At 39.7% G+C, this 21,189-nt stretch overlaps 1 protein-coding gene across 3 annotated transcripts in view; it reads left to right on the forward strand.

The window, feature by feature from the left end:
* Positions 1-2,261, forward strand: part of RIN2 (Ras and Rab interactor 2) — a 236,935-nt gene extending 234,674 nt beyond the window's left edge. For 2 of the 3 annotated variants that reach the window (XM_036751604.1, XM_036751605.1), the window contains one exon: positions 392-2,260. In XM_036751604.1, coding sequence (XP_036607499.1) covers positions 392-718 — 327 coding nt within the window. In that variant the 3' untranslated portion in view covers positions 719-2,260. Of the gene's footprint in view, positions 1-391 lie in introns of all 3 variants that reach the window. The other variant, XM_036751603.1, reaches the window with a different exon arrangement.
* Positions 2,262-21,189: the final 18,928 nt, after the last annotated feature.

Below are 21,189 nucleotides of genomic sequence, written 5' to 3' on the forward strand. Positions count from 1 at the left end.
TAACTTGGGCACCAAGTGTCTGACAAGTGAGGAGTTCAGTACCAAGCAGGGCCTTGAAATGTCTCACTGCCTTTGTTGATTCTGTTTACAAATTAAGGTTTTGATATGGGAAAGAAATAACCGAGGCCATAAGTGTGCCCAGAAATACTTTTCCTTCTAGTGAAATACTTTCTCTCCCCAGACACTGAAATTCTGAAAAGCATTGCTCACCTGGTAGAAAGAACTTCTCAGGCACATCTTGACATTCAAACTCATTTCACTCACATCCCATGATATGGTTTAGTCTAATGATTAATGACTGCTTTGTACAATTGGAGCTAAGAAAATGGGCTATTGATGTTCTCTACCTGAACTGATTTTGTTTCTGCTTGTTTGTTTTTTCATGCTACAGAATTACCTCCGAGTTGCCTTCCAGGAGGTTAACAGTGGTTGCACAGGAAAGACCTTATTGGTGAGGCCCTATATTACTACTGAGGATGTGTGCCAACTCTGTGCGGAAAAGTTTAAAGTACAGGACCCTGAGGAGTACAGCCTCTTTCTTTTCGTGGATGAAACTTGGCAGCAGCTGGCAGAAGACACTTACCCCCAGAAAATCAAGGCCGAATTGCACAGTCGGCCACAACCTCACGTCTTCCATTTTGTCTACAAGCGAATCAAGAGTGATCCATATGGAGTCATTTTCCCAAACAATGAAGAAGTAAACGTCCCCACATCATAGAAGATCGCAGGGTTCTTCCCAGTAGTACACATGAGCTATTGTTGGGAATGTCACTTTCTTGGCAGCCACATGCCTGAGGTTCAGAAAGGCAGGCTCCAGTCTCTTGCTCAATGGCCAAGCTGTGAGTAGTGTCCAGTCTCTTGCTTAGTGGCCAAGCTGTGAGTAGTGCTTATTGTGAATAGGCATACAGTGGTGGTGGCTGTGATTACCTTCAGCTACACTGTATGCAAGCAAAGCAAGCTGAGTTTCTTGGAATGTTAGGATTTCTCCTTCAGTGTCCTTCAGACACTTGATTTCCACAGCATCGTGAGGTCTATTTTCTATCTACCCTTTAGACAGGTTTATTTTGATGTAAGCATATGTGTATATGCTGGATAAATTTGTTGTTGTCTAGGCTAGTACTCTCTTGATTTCACCAGCAGGTGTTTGACAAGACTGTCCGATGCAGTGCATCAATTAACTCTCACAGTTCTGTGGATGGTTGCATCATCCTTTCCTACAACTAATTTTTTTTTTTTATAAAAAGCCTCTGTTTTTATATTTCATAGAAATTTTTATAGCAGTTGCAGGTAAACTGTCAGGGTTGGTTTTTAAAATATTTTTGTAACTATAAAATATTCTATAATTATGCATGTGATTTTTAACATTTAATATACAAAAAATAAATCTCTTGCTGGTTTTAGAGTATTGCATTAAGAAGTTCCTCTTTTCTATAACTGGACATTTGGACAATTTTTTTAAAGGAGAGACTGCTGGGTTTCTTTAAGCAACTTGTATCACTGACACTGGCCTCTGAATGCCTGTAGATAAGTCTGATGTACTGTTATCTTGAGTTTTGTTCATGCACAATATGTTTTGTTTTGTTTTGTTTTGTTTTTTACCAACAAATGATGCTGGGAGTAATGGAAGAACTGAATGTAGAGAAAGAAAGAGGGAGAATGTATAGAACATAACCTAGGAATGAATGTTAGTCTGCTGGTTCAGGCTCCTTACAGAATGTGGGGGAAGGAGATGGAAGGAATCATGTCTGTTTAAAGTACTGTAAATATGCGTTGTGACTTGGCAATATCCATCTCGAATGTAATTTACTTTCATAAAGAATTTTCAGAAACCAACCAAGAAAATCAATGATAACACTAATGTTCTGTCCCAGTAAATCAAAGCTAACAGCATCAAATTGTTCTGAGTTGAAAATAAGGACACATACTGATTGATGCTGTTTAGGAGAAAAAGGCTACCTAGAAAGCCATCGCAAAAATCCCTTTGAGTTACAAAAATGTACATTGAAATTAAATTTGCATATGCTCGTAAGACCTGTTTAAGAGTGCAGTTATGGTTCTTCTGTCAGTGTACAATCCAAGTAGTTACAAGAAAACTCTGCTACATGTAAAGATTTGTAGCTGTCTATTACTTGGAAGGATCTGTACCTTTTTTTTACATTGATTTTGTCACATATCTGAAACCTTCAGCACATTCTGTGTTCCCTTGTGTCAATGATAAAGAATGGATTTTGCACATAATACATTTTAATACTATATAAATAGTCATGTGTGGAAATTTGGTTTTTTTTTAAATAGTTCTGTTGGTTGCTTCATTTTCTTCAGCAATATGCCATAACTATGTACCATACAAATGTAACAGATCAGAAATCCTTTCCAATGTTTGTGGTTAGAAAACACATGAAGCATGTATACATAGGGGAAAGATAGAATTTGGGAAATGTGGAATGAAGGAGCTCAAGGAAAACTTGGGATGCAAAAGGATTTCTGATTTTGTTCACTACGTTACTTAACATTGTTATAGAAAATCATGATTAATCCAAATGCAGTACGCAGAAAGAGGCAGTATGCTGTAGTGAAATGAGGGCTACCTAGCCTTGGAGTTGGGAAGACCTAGGTTCTGGTCCTTTTTCAGACACATATTTGGCTGTTGCCATGAGACAACAGGAAAATCATTCAAACTCTCAGTACCTTGGACAACTCTCTAAATTATGGATGAGTTGCCAGTCTGTGACAATGAAAGGACTTTGTATCCTGGAAGTTCCCAGAGTGGTTGAAATCTATGGTCAGAACTGCATCAGAAAACAAATCTAATGAAAGGTCAATATGATCTCAGTAATTATATTTCAGGAACAAGTAGTTCAGCAGTATTTCAAAATCAGGGCACGTGTTCAGAAGGGCTTTTGTTTCTACACCAATTAATATCTCTACCCTCTGAAGTGTTCACACTTAATATTTAACAAATTAAATGAAAATCCTAGTCCCCAAGCCCTGAATCAACATTATTTTGCTATGTACTTTTTTTCTTTTAAAGCAGGGTGTCCCAAAAAGTCTTAGTGTAGTTTTAAAGCTTTAATAACTCAAAATTGCCCTAAGGCTTTTGGGACATGCTGTATGTGTAACATTTAGGCTCTGTATTAGAGATTCCAGCACTGGGATGCCCTCTTCTGGACAAATGTAAAATGACATCTTTTCTACCATTAATGTTTATCATTTATAAATTCATGTTTATCATTCAAAACATCCAATTCGGGAAACATTCATTAACATAAAGAATGTGAAAAGTAGAATCATAGGATGTTGTAGCTGGAAAGGAATTTAGAGCTTGCATTTGTTTTCTTATCTGTATTCCCACTTTACAGATGAGAAAACAAAGGTGAAATAACCTTGCCTTGAATATAGCATTTAGTCAAGAAATAACTAATGAATTTCAAGACTTGGCCTAAAGAATCTTAGATAGATAATAGAATGTAATGGAGAGATCAAAACAGGAGAACGTGTTGTGAGCAGAAGAAAACATCACAAGACCATTCCTTGATCTGCCTGCCATTGAGCAATGTTTCCTTTTTAAAATTACAACATAACATGTGTCTCTACTTTTTCCCCCATGCAGACATTTCTCACTTCTCAAATTGCCAGGAAACAGGCTTTAGTAAAATTTGGAAGAGATAAAAAGATAGTAAAAATACACACACACACATGCACACACGCACGCACGGGTGAAAGAAGAGAATGAATCACTGAATATAAAAATGTTAAGAAATTTGGACACAGACCAGAAGAACGTTTTGATACCATGTATGTTGTCAGATAATGCCCCCTCAGGATCCAGAAGTTTAAAAACAAACCCTAACAACTGCTTAAAACAATTTAGTATCAATGTGGAAGTTACTACTCTAGAGAGAAAAAACAAAGTCAGGAAATGCAAATGGTAACTTTTCATTCATTAACTTGCCTCCAATGCATTTCTTTCAAGCTTAGGACTTTGTTCAGACATTACTAGAGGAAAGGATGGAAACAAGCATTTTATTAAGTGCCTACTATGTGCCAAGTGTTTTACAAATATCCCATTTGAACTTCATGACAACCCTGGGAGGTAAATACTATTATTATCCCTATTTTACAGTTGAGGAAACTGAGGCACACAGAAGTAGTGTCTAAGACCTGATATGAATGCAGGTCTTCCTGACTCCAGGCCCAGTGCCCTATCCACTGTCCCACCTGGCTATCTCTACTTACCACTATTGTAGGGAAGAATGCCTTAATGATCCATGTGGTCCCTTTTGTAATGCCAGAAGTCTCTAGAGAATAAATTCCCCAAATACTAAGAAATACTCGATGGCATCATAGCTTTATCTATCCAAGTTCTTCTAGCGGTATCTGACAGCTCATTAATAGAATGACAATTGAAAGTTATTTCTTTAGTTAGGACTTCTTTTACTTTTCCTGATACTCCTACTTTCAAAGACATTACTGTTAAAAGAATTGTACAGAAAGATCACAACACTACAAAATAAAGATATACAACCCAATGGCTTTTCTTCAGGATTAAGTTCTAAACTTTAGAGCCCTGGCCCCCTCCCTCCAATAATGTGCTAAAAGAATTTGATAAAAATCATCTGAAATTTTAAACATCAAATATATTTCACACTGCTTCATATTTAATATAAATGTACATCCATAGCAAATATGCATGTGAACATATGAACAGAAAAAAATAAACTCCTAGAGACCATTTTAGACAAAAATGAATGTCAATTGCCTTAGACCTAGGAAAATTCCAGTAGCACACGGAAATACATTAGGTGTTTTTTTTTTCATAAACTACCATTAAAAACAATTGGTTAAGAAACACATGACTGAAATGCAAGATGAAAAGCAGTTGTTAGAGTATGAGTTTAGATCCTGCCTTAGACACTTAATAACTATCCCTGAGTAAGATTTTTAAGTTCAAGCCTCAGTTTACTTGTTTGGAAATGAGTATAATCAGCACTTATTTCAAAGGGTTATGATGGCCAAATAAGATCATGGAATCTTAGGGAGCTGGAAGGGACCAACCCCCTCATTTTACATATAACTATGGATGCAAACAGACTTTCCCAGTTCTGAAAATCTCTGAAACCCAATGACATGAATTCTGGAATTTGTAGTCCCACTTGTTTTCTTGGTTTGCTAGGGAAGATGGAAAAAGACCAGCCAGAGTACATGGAGACATATTCTCTCTGAAGGATGCACTCAACAGTAGATAGGCAGCTCTCCTACAAAAAGCAAGATAAATCAGTGATCAAAACTTTGGTTTCTAGGTCCAGGTTCAGAACACACCCTTTCCTAGTCCACGTCTGTCATTTCTACAACTAAGCCAGAGGAACTTGACATTCCACCCAGGAGACTCCTGGTCGCATTGGAAAGTGGACGATAATGAAGATGCCTTCTCTTCTACCTCTGACGGCCTGTCTCACAAGAGAACAATAAATTCAGATCCCAAGCAACTAAGCCAAATTGACTTCACCCTTCCTAAGAAAGAAGGAATGTCTTTTTTTTGGTAGGTTTCAGTCTATGGATCATTAGATTTCTTGTTCTAATGTATGTATCAATTGGAACCATGTTTATCTGGAGCAACTGGAGCCCTAAAATGAGGTTGTGCCAAAGGACAGCACCCTTTCTTTCTCCTCCTCTTCTTAGAGGCTTTTGAAATAAGCATTTGTTTTCCTCTACAGAACATAGCTCAATAACCATCAAAGAACGGGTAGGTACTTTGTGCTGTGAGTTCAGAGATTTGCAGGCTTGGCTTCAGAGACCCAGCAATCTTATTTTTAAAAAAACTGATGGGTGTGGCAGAAACTTGTTGAACTGTTACTCCTCCTTGGGATCTGCAAAAAGTTGAGGAAGTGCATTAACTTCTCCCTCTGAGTGCAGATGGCAGAGATTTACTTCCAAACATCTCTCTTTAAGTAGTTCCTAATCCCTGATATTTTTCACATAAAACTTCATGTCTATAATTAATTGTATACAGAAGGCCTGAATCAGAAAAGGCTAGTAAATGATGCATGATATGTAGAAATAAAGGACAAATCTGTCTAAATATCAGCCAACAAGCATTTATTAAATGCCAACTATGTTTCAGAAACTGCTAAGCACTGGAGATACAAAGGAAGGTAAAAGGCAGTCCCAGGGTAGAAGGAATTCTTTTTCCCCCATCTCCCAGCTAAAAATCATGAGGTAATGTTACAGTTTTGACTTTTATTATTAATAACTCAAACTGCTGAGTAGCTAGAGATATTAAATATAGATTGGAGATTATCCTAAACTATGCAGAAGTCTTGAGTAAATAGACTAACATGGTATAGCAGGTTTGGAGAAAAGTTGGAAGCTTTTCTCAGAGGCAGTGAGCCTCAGCTATAAATCATTATCCTTTCCTTTTGAAGCTAATGTGTGTTCCTTGTCCCTGTGAGGCACTGACCAAGAGTAGAGGCATTTACTAAAAGAGAATCAAGCCTGGCTAAGAGAGTAGTTGAAGCAGGTGGAGGGGTGGTAAGTACCCTAAGAGAGTACAGTACCTTAAGAGAGAAAGAAGTAGGCCTTCCCCGTCAACCTGCAAACCTTGCCAGATAGCTCTACCTGCTAGTTACATACAGATGCTAAAAGTGAAGTCCAGGAAGGAGATTACAACATAGTGTGACCCTGGGCAAGGCTTAACTGTGTTTGCCTAAGATTCCTCATCTGTAAGATGAACTGAGCAAGGAAATGGAAAATGGGGTCATAAAGAATCGGGCACGACTGAAACAACTGAAATCAACAGCAACAACAAGGGGCAGAGTCACTGGGGTTTGAATCTAAGTCCTCTAATGTCAAGTCCTGTCCTCTTTCCACTATGCCACATTAAAATAAATCACCAAAAACCTATTAGTAATACGTGGAAATGCATGTCTTTTATCTAACACAGCTCTTGAAATAAGAGAGACCTTTGTTATGCATTAAGATAAGACTAATCAAAACAATGGAATCCTGCCATCTTCCCACCATATGTTAGCTAAAGATACAAAAACCCAAGTGTCAAGATTCCTGTAGATTTGGATATATATGTGTGAATGGTTTCTGGAAGAGCTACAGCTGAGTTTCCTGTTACTATTGCAGATGCCACCATCCTCCAGTCATCCAGGCCTCTCACTTTAGGTGTCATCCCTGACTCCTCACTCTCACCCTCCCCCACCCACATCCAATTAATTGCCTAGTCCTATTGTTTCTACCATCATAACAGCTCTTGTATGGACTCCTTCTGGACACTGAGACCAGTGCAGTCCCTCATCGCTTCATGCCTGAACTATTGCAATGGTTGGCTGGTTGGTCTCCCTGCCTCGAGTCTCTCCTAATTCCAATCCACCCTCAATTCACCTAAAAACCGATCTTTATAAAGAGAATATCTGGCCATGTCACCTTTCCACTCCCCAATGAATAAACTCCAATGATTCCCTATTATCTCTAAGATCAAATCTTCTTCTTGTCTCTCAGAGACCTTCATAACCTGGCCCCTTCCTACCTGTCCAATCTTAGATCCTTCTCCCTCTGACATACTCTTCGATCCAGTGACCCTGGGTCCCTTATTGTTCCTCACACACACAACTTCATTTCCCAAATTGGAGTATTTTCACTGGCTGTCCCTCATACCTGGAACACTGATCTTCCCTGCATTCCTCTCCTAGCTTCCCTGGCTTCCTTCAGGTCTCAGCTGAAGTCTCACTTGCCACCAAAAGACTTCCTTTTGAGATGACCCCTAATTTATCCTATGTATAACTTGTTCGCACAAAGTTGTTTGCTTGTTGTCTCTCCTTTTAGATTCAGCTGTCCTTGGCAGCAGAGACCTTTTTAGACTACTTTTTATCTCCAGCACTTAGTAGTTCCTGGTACAACAGGTACTTAGTAAACGCTTATTGGCTTAATGTGTAATCAATCTCTGTCATGCAGATTAAAAGCAGTAGCTCACTCTGAAGTTAAGGGCTAACAGACAAATATGTTTTTCCAAAAGGCAAATGGATTTCTAAATGACTACCCCTTTTCAGTCTCTTGCTGAATCTTTATCTTTCTTAAGCCCTGTGACTGTGGGTGTTTCCTAAGACTCTGTCCTGGCCCTTCTCTTTTCTCTATGTATTTCTATCTCTCTTGGTGATATCATCAGCAAATCATGGGTTCAACTGTCATCTCCGTACAGAAGATTCAAAATCTATATAGCTAGTACTTGTCTCTCTTCTGAGTTCCAAACCTACTTCTTCAACTGCTTTCTGGACATTTTGAACTGAATGTCCTGTAAGCATCTTAAATTCAAAACCTCCCCCCACCTTCTGAATCTCCCTATTACTGAATGAAAGGATGAAGCTTTGGTAGTGAACCTGGGTTACTGTTTATATCATAATCTTCCCAATAATCCAGGTTGTTCACTACCAAAGCTTCATCCTGGACTCCTCATTCTCACCCCAAATATTCATTCAGTTACTAAATCTTGTTTCCGCTTTTACCACATCCCATTTTCTTTCCAGTCATACAACTACCACTCTAGTTCACGCTTTATCACCTCTTGGACTACTGCAATAGGCCTTTAATTGGTCTCCCTGCCTCAAAGTGTCTCTCTACTCTATTCTATCCTCTCTCTACACAGCTGCCAAAATGATCTTCCTAAAGCATAGATCTGACAGTATTATTCTTCTTAATAAACTCCATTATTCTTCTTAGTAAACTCCAGTGGCTCCCTTTTGTCTCTAGATCAGATATGAAATCCTCTGGTTAGTATCTAAAGTTCTTCACCACCTTGCCTCTTCCTACCTTTCCAGTCTTCTAAATCCAACCTACTTGCTCGGCTGTTCCTCATAGACAACACTTTATCTCCCATCTAAGGGCCTTTGCACTGACTTCCCTATTCCTGAGATGGCTTCCCTTCTTACTTCTGCCTCTTGACATCCCTGGCTTCTTCCAAGACTTATTTCAAATACCCTCTTCTTCATGAGGCTTTTCATGTTCTTACTTCAAGCCTTCTCTAAGGTTATCCTCCTACTCTGCAAGTTGCAAGTATCATGTATCTATCTATCTATCTATCTACCTATATATAATTTATCTATCTATCCATCTATCTATCCATCTATCTATCTATCTATCTATCTATCTATCTATCTATCTATCTATCTATCTATCTATTGTTTTCCCCGTCCTATGATGGGGACAGACTCAGCTCCCTGTGATTCCTATGATCCCTGTGATCTGAGTTGTATGCTAAGGCCAAAATCCTTTCTTTTTGTTACCTCTCTCTTGTCCACTCTATCCTGCCCACTCCATAGTCCATGTGCTCTTCTATCCTACCATTTCACTGTACCTTCTACAACTCCAGCTCTATTATTAACAAACTTTGCATTATCATATATATTCTCATAATCTGTCCATCTTGTGGTACTAATGGAAATATAGCTCCCAGTAGAATGTGCTACATCTCTAACCACCCTTTCCAGGCTCAAGTGCTTCTCTCATGCTCTCCAAAAAAGCAGAAGGAGAAGCAGGTATGCCATCCTCACTGCTATTTCTAGACCATCCTTTTGCCACCCTACCATCACTCATCAGCCTCTCTTCCTTTGAAGTCCACTCCATTCATCTAGATCACCCAGGATAAATCTTATCACAGCCATCTACTGGCTTCCAGCTTGTTTGTCCTCATTCCTCAAGGGGTGTAATACCTGATTCAGTCTTCATTTCAAGCCCAAACCTTAATCTCATATTCAGTGACTTTACTATATGTACTGATGCATCTTCCAACACCATAGTGTTCCAGTTCGACCCCTATGACCTCCATCTTAACTCTACGTTGGGAAACCATAGTTATAGTTGTATCTTAGGTCTCAATATCATCCATAATTATAATACATCCAGGATATTTAACTCTGAAATTCTTCTTTAAATATGACTTCCTATGCTTACATTTCTTCATGTGTCTTACTCCTCCTAAACATATTTTTCATTCTCAGTTTTATTTCCAGCTCTTCTTGTCCCAATACATCACCCTGGATAGAGTCACACTTTTCTTTTCATTTTTGGAGGCAATCAGAAATTAAGTGACTTGCCCAGGGTCACACAAGTGTCCGAGACCAGATTTGAACTCAGGTCCTCCTGACTCCAGGACTGGTGCTCTAACCACTGTGTCACCTAGATGCCCCCCACTTTTTTTATTCTTGGTCTTAACCCTGAGTTTTTAGACCCTGACTCCCTTGCCTTTTTGTCCTATTCAGATTTTGCCAAATCTCAACTCTGGATAATTCCCACATCCACCTTCATTCATACTCACATGCTGCCAGTTACTACTGGAGACTTCAAACAACTTGCTGGAGTGAGAGAATGCCTCTAAGACCACTTCTCTCTAAATACTTCAAAACAAGAAATAAGCCAAATAGAAGAATAAAAATAGCTGAAAGCAGAGCAGAAAAGAAAGAAATCATTACAAGGTTATTGCTACAAAGAAACAAAAACAGCAAAAAACTTAAAAGCTCATTACTCCCAATAGTTCCTAGCACATTCCCTCCTACCACCAGTCATGATTGCCCAATGGCTTGAGTGCTTAGTAGTTACAGTAATGTCTGGCATCAACTCTTGGAGTTCTCTCCCCCCTACACCCAGTAGTCCTCCAATGGGACATCTTCCACCTTTTAGTGGTTAAGGCCCATGAATTCTACCGTTTCTGATAGTCTAGACATGAGATGTCAACAGTGGATGGCATCTACTTTTTTTTTTAGTTCTTTGCTGCTACAAAAAGTATTACCAGAAATATTTTGGTGTATGTGGGCCCTATCTTTTTATCTTTGACTTCCTTGGGATTCGTACCTTACAGTGGAATCTCTTGAGTCAAAAATTTTGGATATTTTAGCTGTTATCTCCATAGAATTTCAAACTGCTTTCTAAATTGTTTGGACTAATTCACAATTCCACCAAGAGTGCGTTAGTTTGTCTGTCTTTTCACAAGCCCTCCAACATTGACCTCTCTGCCACTTTGTTGAGTGGGGGAAAACTTCACGGTTATTTTATGTGCGTTTCTCTTGTTTTTAGTGAGTTAGAGCATCTTTTCATAAGGTTGTTAATTATTTGCTGTTCTTTTGAGAATTATTTGTTTATATCCTTTGACCATGTGGGGAATGGTTTTTAGTTCCCTCCAAAATATAGGCACCATGGAATCATAACCGGGGGAAGAAACTGCTGGACAGTCCATCTGTTACAGAATTATGGCCTGTTTTGGGCCCCATTCAAAGGAAGAAGACTTTTGAGTAACTCAATAAATAGAGGCTATCCCCATGTAGGGATTATGGGCTCTCCAGAATATAGACAATCCAATAAGCCTCTGAGCTTCCTTTATAAACTATAAGTAGTTTATTAGAGACAACATCCAGAATCATCAGGATTCTCTATTCCATTGTGTTCCCCCTAAACTTAACTGACTGAGTTGGACCCTGAAATCTCTAAGGTCAATTTTCTACTACCATCTACCATCTATTGTAGGTGGTATTGTAGGTATCTGCCTCCATGGCCTCATCTAGTCCTGTCAACATTATATCAACAATAAAATGATGAGCATGCCCCCCAAACTGTGATATTATGAAGGAGAATTTAAATAACCTGAGGAAGGACAGTGAAGGTATATTGAACTCCTTCTCAGGTAAAAGCAAACTGTTTCTTATTAGTATCAGGTATGGGAAGAGAGAAAAAGGCACTGGTGAGATCAATGCCATATGACTCTCAGGACCTTACTTGAGACTCCTACACCAGCCCTGATTCTGACCACCCTCTTCTGCCCTCTGTCTCTTCTCCAGGACCTTCTCTAGTGATACCAGGGATATCTCCCAGCTAGGCCTACTTCACACTTTTACCTTCTTCCTTTGACATGGCCCCAAGCCATGCCTTCACTTGCTCCTGCTTTTAGGGGGAGAGAGGAAGCCTGGCCTCCCAAGACATAACTTCACTACCTCTTCTGAGGGAGGATCTTCCACAATCTAACCACATGCCTCCCTTCTTCAACCACTGAAACTCCTCAATGGTTCTTATGTTCCCAAACCCTCTTATTCTCCTCATCCCAGTGATTCAGTGTCCCACACCAGATCTAACTATCCCTTCCATGTGCTCTCTGGTATGCCTACTCCATAATTAACACATTTCAAATTAAGCACCTTCTATGTGCCAGTCACTGCACTAAGCACTGGAGAGTAAAAGGTAAAAACAGTTGCAAACAACCATGGTCAAATAAAATAAGTACAGGGTAAATTGAGTGTAATTCAGAGGGAAGGCACTATTGTTAAGAGAGATTAGGAATGGTTACTTGTAGAAGGTGGAATTTTAGCTTGTGAGATAGGCATGTGAGATAGTTTGTGAAAATATGTGGAGTTACTCCTTTTGTCTTCTGGCTCCCTCCTGATGACAGTGTATCCCTGCCCACATTTTTCCAGTACTGTTTGTACTTTTACTCATACCCTCTTACTTACTGGTTTTCATTCCTCTTCATCCTGCACTCCTGACTCTGGAATTTTCTACCATGCCACAGAAACCTCTTTACACAGGAAGCTCACTCCACATCCTGGACTTCATATAAAGGAATGTTAGCCATGATTACTTCCAAACTCTTCCTGTACCACCATCACTTAGCAACCTCTCCTCCTTTAAAGTTCATACTAATCAAATTTATCACCCAGACCAGATTCTGATAGATATGATCCACAAGGCACTCTCATTCCTTCCTCAGTGACTTCAGTGCTTAGTGCCTAGCTCACAGTCTTTCTCTCCACTCCAACTCTTCTCCTCTTACTAAAGGACTTCAGTATGCATATTGATACTCCCTTAAATACCCCAACTTTCCAATTCTTTAACCTACTCAATTCCTATGACATACTCCTTCATTTTACCTCAGCTACATAGATAGTCCTATTTTTTAGCTTGTCATCACCCACAAATATTTTTCCTCCATGTTTATGAACCATGAATTACCTTCATTTGATCATATCCTTTTAGCATTCCATTTTCCCTCTGCCTTATGACTTCTAAATCTATTCTTTATCCATACTATGACTTCCAATCCCTTTACACGTCAGTCTCCCCACCCCAGGCCATCACCTGTATATCAGCTACACTTGTTTCCCTTCCCTATCTTGACTTCTTAGTGAATCAGAAGACCCATACTTCTCCTTATATGCTACTCTTCATACACTCAGTTGCTTAATTTTCCCTCCATCACCCTAACTTCCCATGCTCTGAGATGTTGAGTCACCACACTAAAACAGAGGCAGTGAAATGGCATCACAGTAGAGAATGTATATATTTTACTGATCCATGGGCTTAGTTTTGATTGAGAAATACTGGTCTAGATAGAAGGCTCCCTGCCATCTACCATAACTAGAGTACGGAGGATTCTAGTTCCTGATAAAAAGTCATGGATAATGAGATACACTTCCAACAGTTTGATCAGCAACTAGAACTTAATCAGGGAAGGAAGCAGAACACCTGAGAAAAACATGTGATAAATCTCCTTTCTAATTATACTCTTTTTTCATACACACATATCCTACCGGCACCTCCCCACCCCCACCCCCACCCCCAGCATGAATTAGATCCTTTGCCTAACATATGCCACAGTCACTCAGGTGATTCCCAGACTGGCTGCCATGCAAAAGATCCTGGAATTTGTGATTTTTCCCTGGCCAAGGAAAGGAAAGAGCTATCATAGAACTGGAGCTGGAGTTTTCTGCTACAGTGGCATTTTTTAATTGTTCTGCAAGAGACAATAAAAAACAGAAACTACAAGAGGGACAGGGAGTGGTAACCACAGTAGCAGCAAGCAGCAACAGCTAATGGAGAATGCTTTGACGAACTCCTAAGCTTTGTACTGGCTGGACTATTTTTCTTTTCCTGGTCCATTTCTTTACCTTAAGAGAATCTAACAGAAAGTGAACTATGCCTACTTTAAGAAACTACCTTAACAATGGTGAATCCACTTTCTGGGTCCCCCTTTTATTTTATTGCCATACATAAACAGTTGACTTTTTTTCCTACTAAGTGCTTTTTCTGTTCTTTTAAATTTGTCTTCTGGTTATATTTTAAGGATTTTATTTTCTTGATAAAGGTAATTTTAATTGCATCTCAAGTTAGTGCCTTTGGCAGAGTGTAGATAAGGGCAAAAGTCAATATAATTGACTACAAAGAATCTAAATAGCTGGAAAGGCTTGATTCCATTCTGGTAGCCAAAAATTGCTTGGGGGCTCAAAGCTTTTAAGAGTTTTATTAATAATTTGTGTTTTTAAACTTTTTAACAGAGCCCTATTCCATAGGGCTGAACACAAACCTCATCAACTTCACAATATTTCAAAGATTCAGTGGAATTTTAGCTTAGACTCCAGGGAAGCCAAGAGACAGAGATGAGGAGGGAGAGAATTTCAGGTCGGTCTCTTTTTTTTTTTGTCTCCTTGAGTTCCTCATCCTGCAATAATATGGAGGTCCAAGAACCCATAGCCAAGACTGACGAGCTCATCCTGAAGAGTGTGTGGACTTCCTGTGGCAAATTTATGGGTCAATATGCATGAAAGCTATACAAGATTGGAAGGCACAGAAGGGGATTGATCTGCATCCTTAGAGGGAGTATTTCTATCAAGGAGATTGTAGATTCATCAGCATGCTGCAGATCGGGACAAATAGAAGCTATATAGGAAATCCTGGCTTTTGTGTATTTGTTTCTATTGTTTCTATGGGCAAATTAGTGGGAATACTATTTGGCCATATAATGCGAGCCAGAACTACTTAGCACATTTTTGGAGAAATGTGTTTAAATATGGCTGATAAATATGGCTGACTTAGTAATAAAGGAACTTCATTTCCAGAGCATTTCTTAAAGAAGGAAAAAAAAATAAACATGTATTAAGTACCTACTATATTTTAGGCACTGTGCTAGGTGCTTTACAAATATTTTCTCATTTCATCCTGATAACAACCCTGGGAGGTAGGTACTATTGTTATCCCTTTTCACAGTTGAGAAAACTGAGGCAGTTAAGTGACTCAACAAGGATCACACAGCTAGTAAGGATCTTCCACCAGATTGGAACTCAGCTCTTTCTGACTCCATCTATTGTGCCACCTATTTGCCCCAGGTGGTTTTAAGTGATACTAAGTATCACAGTACTCCTAGTTTTTATAAAGCATACCAGGTAGTGAGGGAAAGTCAGTATTTGGTGCTGCTTTGTCAAAACTTATCACGATGCCATAAATATCTTTTGATTTTCTCATAAATAGTCATTACATCCTGCTTAGCACAACTGAACATAGTCTATTACATTAAGTTTCAGGCTTGAGGTATCATGTTAAAATCAGAAGTGATATTTTTATTTTATAACTGCCAGACTAATTCCACATTTCATAGCATCCCTCTGTTTCCCTTCCAGGGAATTTATCTAGGATTTAACAAAATATGTGTTTTTGCTGAAGCCCTTAGAGCTCTCATACATAATCTGAACAAAAGAAACAGTACAACAATCGGTGAAGTATCAAGCTGTTTCCTTGTTATAAATCCAGAATTTTTGCAACTGTGGAAAGGAATCTGGGTCAGTACTGTTTACTCAGAAGGAGCACATGGTGTTTTGTTTCAATGAACAGGAAAATGTTTTATGATGAAGTGTGGTCAAAGCATGTAATTTTTTCCAACTACACCGTAAAAAGGAATTACACAATATAAGACAACAAATGAAAAGTAGCACGAATCATCTCTAATACAGGGAATATCTTCAGTGAAGACAGAAATAGTTTCTTTTACTGTTAAGAGTAAAAGCCAATGGAATGAAACTGAAATCAATAGCACTATATACAAAATTCTGAATAAATGTGAAAGTATTTAGTGGAATTTCAAAGTTTTTAATGTTTTCAAAATACATTTCCAAATACTCCAGAAAAGATGAGTGCTTTCACTGATACAAAACTGTTTCTCAGCCTTTCCCTTCCTGATCCCTGTCCTTTCCTTCCCTCTCCCCCCTTCCCTTCCCTGTTGTTGCTGCCACCTCCAGAGAAGCTCGTCAGTCTCCATCTTACTGAGGGATGAAGAATCCTAGAGGATAAAAAGAGACTGGCTTTTCCCAGAGTCAAATCTCCCATCTCTACAGGCAGTTTACCTGCCTGGACAAAGGAGAGAATGGTACAGCTGGAAGATTTCCAGAGGATTCCAGAGCTTGCCATCCATCCTGTTGGGGAGAAGATCATCAATGCCTTCTTCTTCTGTGAATACATGAGAACTTGTCGGGCAAGCAAAGTGGGACTTTTTGTTGTCTTTTGTGTTGGAGTGCTTCTGGGCACTAAGGCAATCAAGTGCCTTTGATTGAGTCTTGCCTTTGTTTGTAGGAAGGCCCACACCCTTTTGCTAGTTAGGTCATGAGAGGTGTGAAACCCTTAAGAGGTGTGAAGCACTCTGACCCTGAAAAAGGGTATATATACCCAGAGAATAGCCATTGAACTCAGAATTGAGAATTGAGAACTCTCAGAACTGTGGGAGGAGAAGTTTTGCTTTCAGGGCTCAGTCATTGGAAGAGTGTTGGTGTGGAGACTCTGGGTAGTCATTACGGAACCCCTCAGCTTTGAAAACCCAGATGTTGGTGCTTCTGTCTCTGGTAACTCTGTAATTCTTCAGTCAGACAGCTAGAGACCTATCTGTTGATAATTGTTTGTGTTTGCTCTGTTTATATTGTCTCTGTTTGTAATTGCTGTTTGTATTTGCTCTGAAATTCAGGGTGCTGGCTTTTCCTCCTGAACTAAGTGAATTATATATTTATGTTTGATTAAAGTAAGATTGTTAACCCCTTAAAGTTGCTTTCCTTAGAAAAGCAGATCCAAGAATCTGTGCTGGCAGCCCTCCTGTGTGCTGGTGTTGTTGGTCTTGCACCCTCATAACAGCTGCTAGTAACATTGTTGTTACAGAACTCTGACTCATTTCCAACCAGTTGAAGATAATGGTAAAAGCAAAGATGTGAATGGACCAGAACCACTCAACAGCTGGAGCAATACTTGCATTTGCACACAAATTCTCTTTAAAATGGATGCTTTCAAATGATTATGCTGGAATTCACAGCCAGCTCATGTTACAGGTCCAAAGAGATGAATGTATTGCAAAGTCATTCAATCATTTTTCAGTCATGTCCAACTCTTTATGACTCCATTTGGGGTCATTTGGCAAAGATATTGGAGTAGTTTGCCATTTCCTTCTCCAGCTCATTTTACAGATGAGGAAACTGAGGCCAACAGGGTTAAGTGACTTGCCCAGGATCACATAGCTGGTAAGGGTCTGAGGCTGGATTTGAATTCAAGAAAATGTCTTCCTGACTCTAGGCTGGGCATTCTTTCTACAGCGCCACCTAGTGGCCCAATTGCAAAATTAGCCCCCTGGTTAAACTTCCTAGCTCCTCATATATACAGCTATTTCTTCAGAAACAAAGAGTTGGACACTGACAGCATATCCTGAGGTGGGTTTGTAGGTCCTTGAAAAAAGCTAACTGTGAACTCACTGCCAGGAGGGATCTTTGGTCTAAGAGAAATGGCCAAGTGACCTTCCTTTTATTAAAATGCTGGCATTATTAAGAAAATTATTAAATTATCCCAAAATTATGTCTCTTAGACCTTTTAAATACCACAAAATCAAAGCTAATATAGTTAAATGAAAAAAATGCTCCAAATCATTACTGATTAGAAAAATATAAATTATAAATAAATTATAAATATAAAATATAAATAAACAACTTCAATATACCTTCTCACAGCTGTCAAATTGGCTAAAATGATAGAAGGCAAAAATGACAAATGTTGGAGGGGATGTGGAAAAATTAGGACGCTAATACACAGTTGGTGGAACTGTGAACTGATCTAACCATTTTGAAGAACAATCTGGAGTTATGCTTAAAGAGTTAAAAAAACTGTGCATACCCTTTGACCCAGCAATACTACTATTAGGTATGTTTGCCAAGGTGATCAGGAAAAAAAGGAAAAGAACTTATATGTTGTAAAATATTTATAGCAGCTGTCTTTGTTGTGGCAAAGAACTAGAAATGAAGGACATGTCCATCAGTTGGGGAATGGCTAAGTAAGTTGTGGTGTATGATTGTGATGGAATACTAATGTACTGTAGGAAATGATAAGCAGGTTGATTTTAGAAAAACATGGAAAGACATGAAATAATGAAGCGTGAAACAAACATAAACAAGAGAACATTGTATATAGTAACAGCAGTGTTCAAAGAGTAAATGTGAATGACTAAGCTATTCTGAGTCATATGAATATTCAAATCAACTACAAAGAATCTATGAAAGAAGATGCTATTTACCTCCAGAGAAAGAACTGACATATGGAACTACATGTTGCATAATTTCACAGATATGTCTATGTCAAATGTTGGCCTTCTCTAGTATGGGGTTGGGAGAGAAAGAGGAAAAAAACAACTTGAACTCAAATGTTCATTCTGTGTTTTCAAAGATCAATGACATCAAATGTGGGAGTTAGGGTATGATGAGGGTTTGGGGTGAGGGGTGCTCGACACCCCAAAGTACCAACACACTGGGTCCTGCCGAAAGAATCCAACTCAAGCTTTCTCAGCCAAGGGAAAAGATAAAGTTTATTAAGAGTTAGCCAAATAGGCCTGCCCCAAGAGATCCCACCCCTTGCGACGCCTGTAAGGAAAGAGGGCCAGACCCATCTGAGCTAGATTGGTTCTGACCAACCTCATGGAGGCAAGATGGAGATTATATACACAAAGGTTGTAGGAAGGATTGAGGGGTGGTCTGGGGTGACCAGAGGAGGGGTCTAGGGAGGGACTTAAGGAGGAGTCTAAGGAGGAGCTTGAAGGGACTGGGATGAAGTCAGACTCCAGGGTGGGGGAAATAGCTGAAGGCTATATGGAAATGACAGACCATGAAGGGCTAGGGTAACAGAGCTAGGGTATAGATATTTTGATCAGGATTAAGGATGGGAAACAGGATTAAGGGTGGGAAACAGCTGGACAATAGAGGACTGGGCAAGGTAGGCATTTGGGCTTAATGGTTATAGCCTCAGGCCAAGGCCAGGTCGAGTGGGAAGATTCAAGGAGAGTTCAGGGGTTCAAGGGGTTCCCAGAGACTGTGCCCTCATCAGGTAGAGTATGAATCCAGAGGTGCACAAGTGGTCTTGATGGGGTACAGGCCCAGAGACCTTTTCTTCCTAACCCTTAAAAAAAAGCCCATTTTTCTTTAGGAATTCTCCTTGACTCTTCCCTGCTTGATTCTTATTAGGCCTAGATCTCTCCCTCTATTGTTACTTTAGATATGCATGCCTTCAGTTACTTCCCAACCTTGATATCTCACTATCTTGGATCCTGGACTCTGGCTCCACCTTATCTTCCTTAGACTTCCCCTCAGGACCATCGCAAAAGCCCCCCACCAGTCACCCCAGACAACCCCTCACTCTTCCCACAATCTTTTATGTATTTAAATCCCATCCGGCCTTCACAAGGCCCTCAGATTCTTTAGGAGTCTAGCCTATGGCGGGGCTGCTGGAGGATCTGGCCAGTGTAGCTGGTCCCTAATAAACTTTGTCTTTTTCTTTGGCTAAGAAGGCTTGAGTCGAATTCTTTCGGCAGGACCCGGTGCATCAATATTTTGGGGTGTCGAGCACCTCTCCACCTTTCACCTCTTCAGTCTGTTAGTACATTTAAAGTGGAAGTGGCTCTGGATTTGCACACTCATGTTTCCTTTGTACTTCTACAGTTTTACTTTTGTCCATGGAGAACAGCACTTTCTTTGACGATTCTGTGCCAGCATTTCCCATGTTTCACAGTCAACATGAAAGTTCTTCAGAGATACCTTGAGAGTGTCCCTATACCACTTCTTTTGACCACAATGTGAACACATCCCTAAAAGTTTTTTGGTAAGCATGCAGAATAGAGTTCATTCTCTGCCACATTTCTTATCTAGCCTTAATCATTGAATGGGCGTTGCTTCAGTCAAACTGAGACCTGTTAAAGACCTTAGCTTAAAAAGGCCAAGGTCTTCCATGGCATTCTAGGCCATCTCCAGTCACCCTGATCTATACCTTGCCATTGGACTCAAATGGCTCCAGAGGAGAAAGTGAGGCTGGTGACTTTGCACAGCCCTCTCTCACTTAAATCTAGTTCACTTTCATGTCATGGCTTCATCTCCCTGAAGTCATGATACTCTTCAAGAATGAAGGACAAACAACAACAATTTGGCATTTGAACTATGTGCCAGCCCATTGGAGTTGTGCTCTCTGCAATAGAGTTTGAATGCTTGGCAGTTCAACTCTAGAGAGGACCTCAGCATCTGGTACCTTATCTGGCCAGGTACAGTATCATGGGGGTTAGGGGCATGGTGTACCTAAAGCCTGGAAAATCCACATAAAATTTTTTCTTTTTCTTTTGTAAGATGTTTCAATACCTTATTGTAAGATTTGGGTTAAGTATTTGGTTATATGTAGGTCAATGTTAAATAAAAATACTTTTTCTGTGTTGTCTGCTGGCCTTTGTGTGTCATCTGTGGCTTCCACATAACGCCCCCAAAATTCCCATTTAATTTCTTATGCCGACCCATGATATATTGATACCACAAGGGGGAAAGTCATGATGTGGAAGGGATAACTGTAATCTTCAGGATCTTCATGAGACAATTCAAGTGGAAGTGCTTCATGGCATGTAGTAGACTGTCCAGGTTTCACAGGCATACAACATTGTAATCAGCACGACAGCTCTGTAGATCTTCAGTTTGGTATTCAGCTAGATTCTTCTCCCACACTTTCTTTTGGAGTCTCCCAAACACTAAGCTAACTCTGACAATGTGTGCATCAACCTCATCATCTGTATCGGGCCTGCACAAAATACAGCCCTTGGTTGGTATGTTGTGCTGTTTTGCAGGTCTGCCCTAAGAGAACTTCACATAGTCAGTCCATTTTGCTAAGGGATTTGCATAAAGCTGGCCTCCAGGAAGGACATAGGGCCTGTGCAGGCCTGAACTATATGGACAGCTCTGGAGAGTGTACTGCCTAGGTAAGTGAATTTATACAGAGCATTCAAGACCCTAGTGAGGACAAAGAAAAATTTTATGATGTCTTGGTGACCTTCATCATCAATGTGCTGAAAAAGGACAAGTTTATAATTCTGGGTGACTTTAATGGCAGAGT

This window comes from Trichosurus vulpecula, chromosome 3 (genome assembly GCF_011100635.1).
Source record: "Trichosurus vulpecula isolate mTriVul1 chromosome 3, mTriVul1.pri, whole genome shotgun sequence".
Lineage (NCBI taxonomy): Eukaryota > Metazoa > Chordata > Mammalia > Diprotodontia > Phalangeridae > Trichosurus > Trichosurus vulpecula.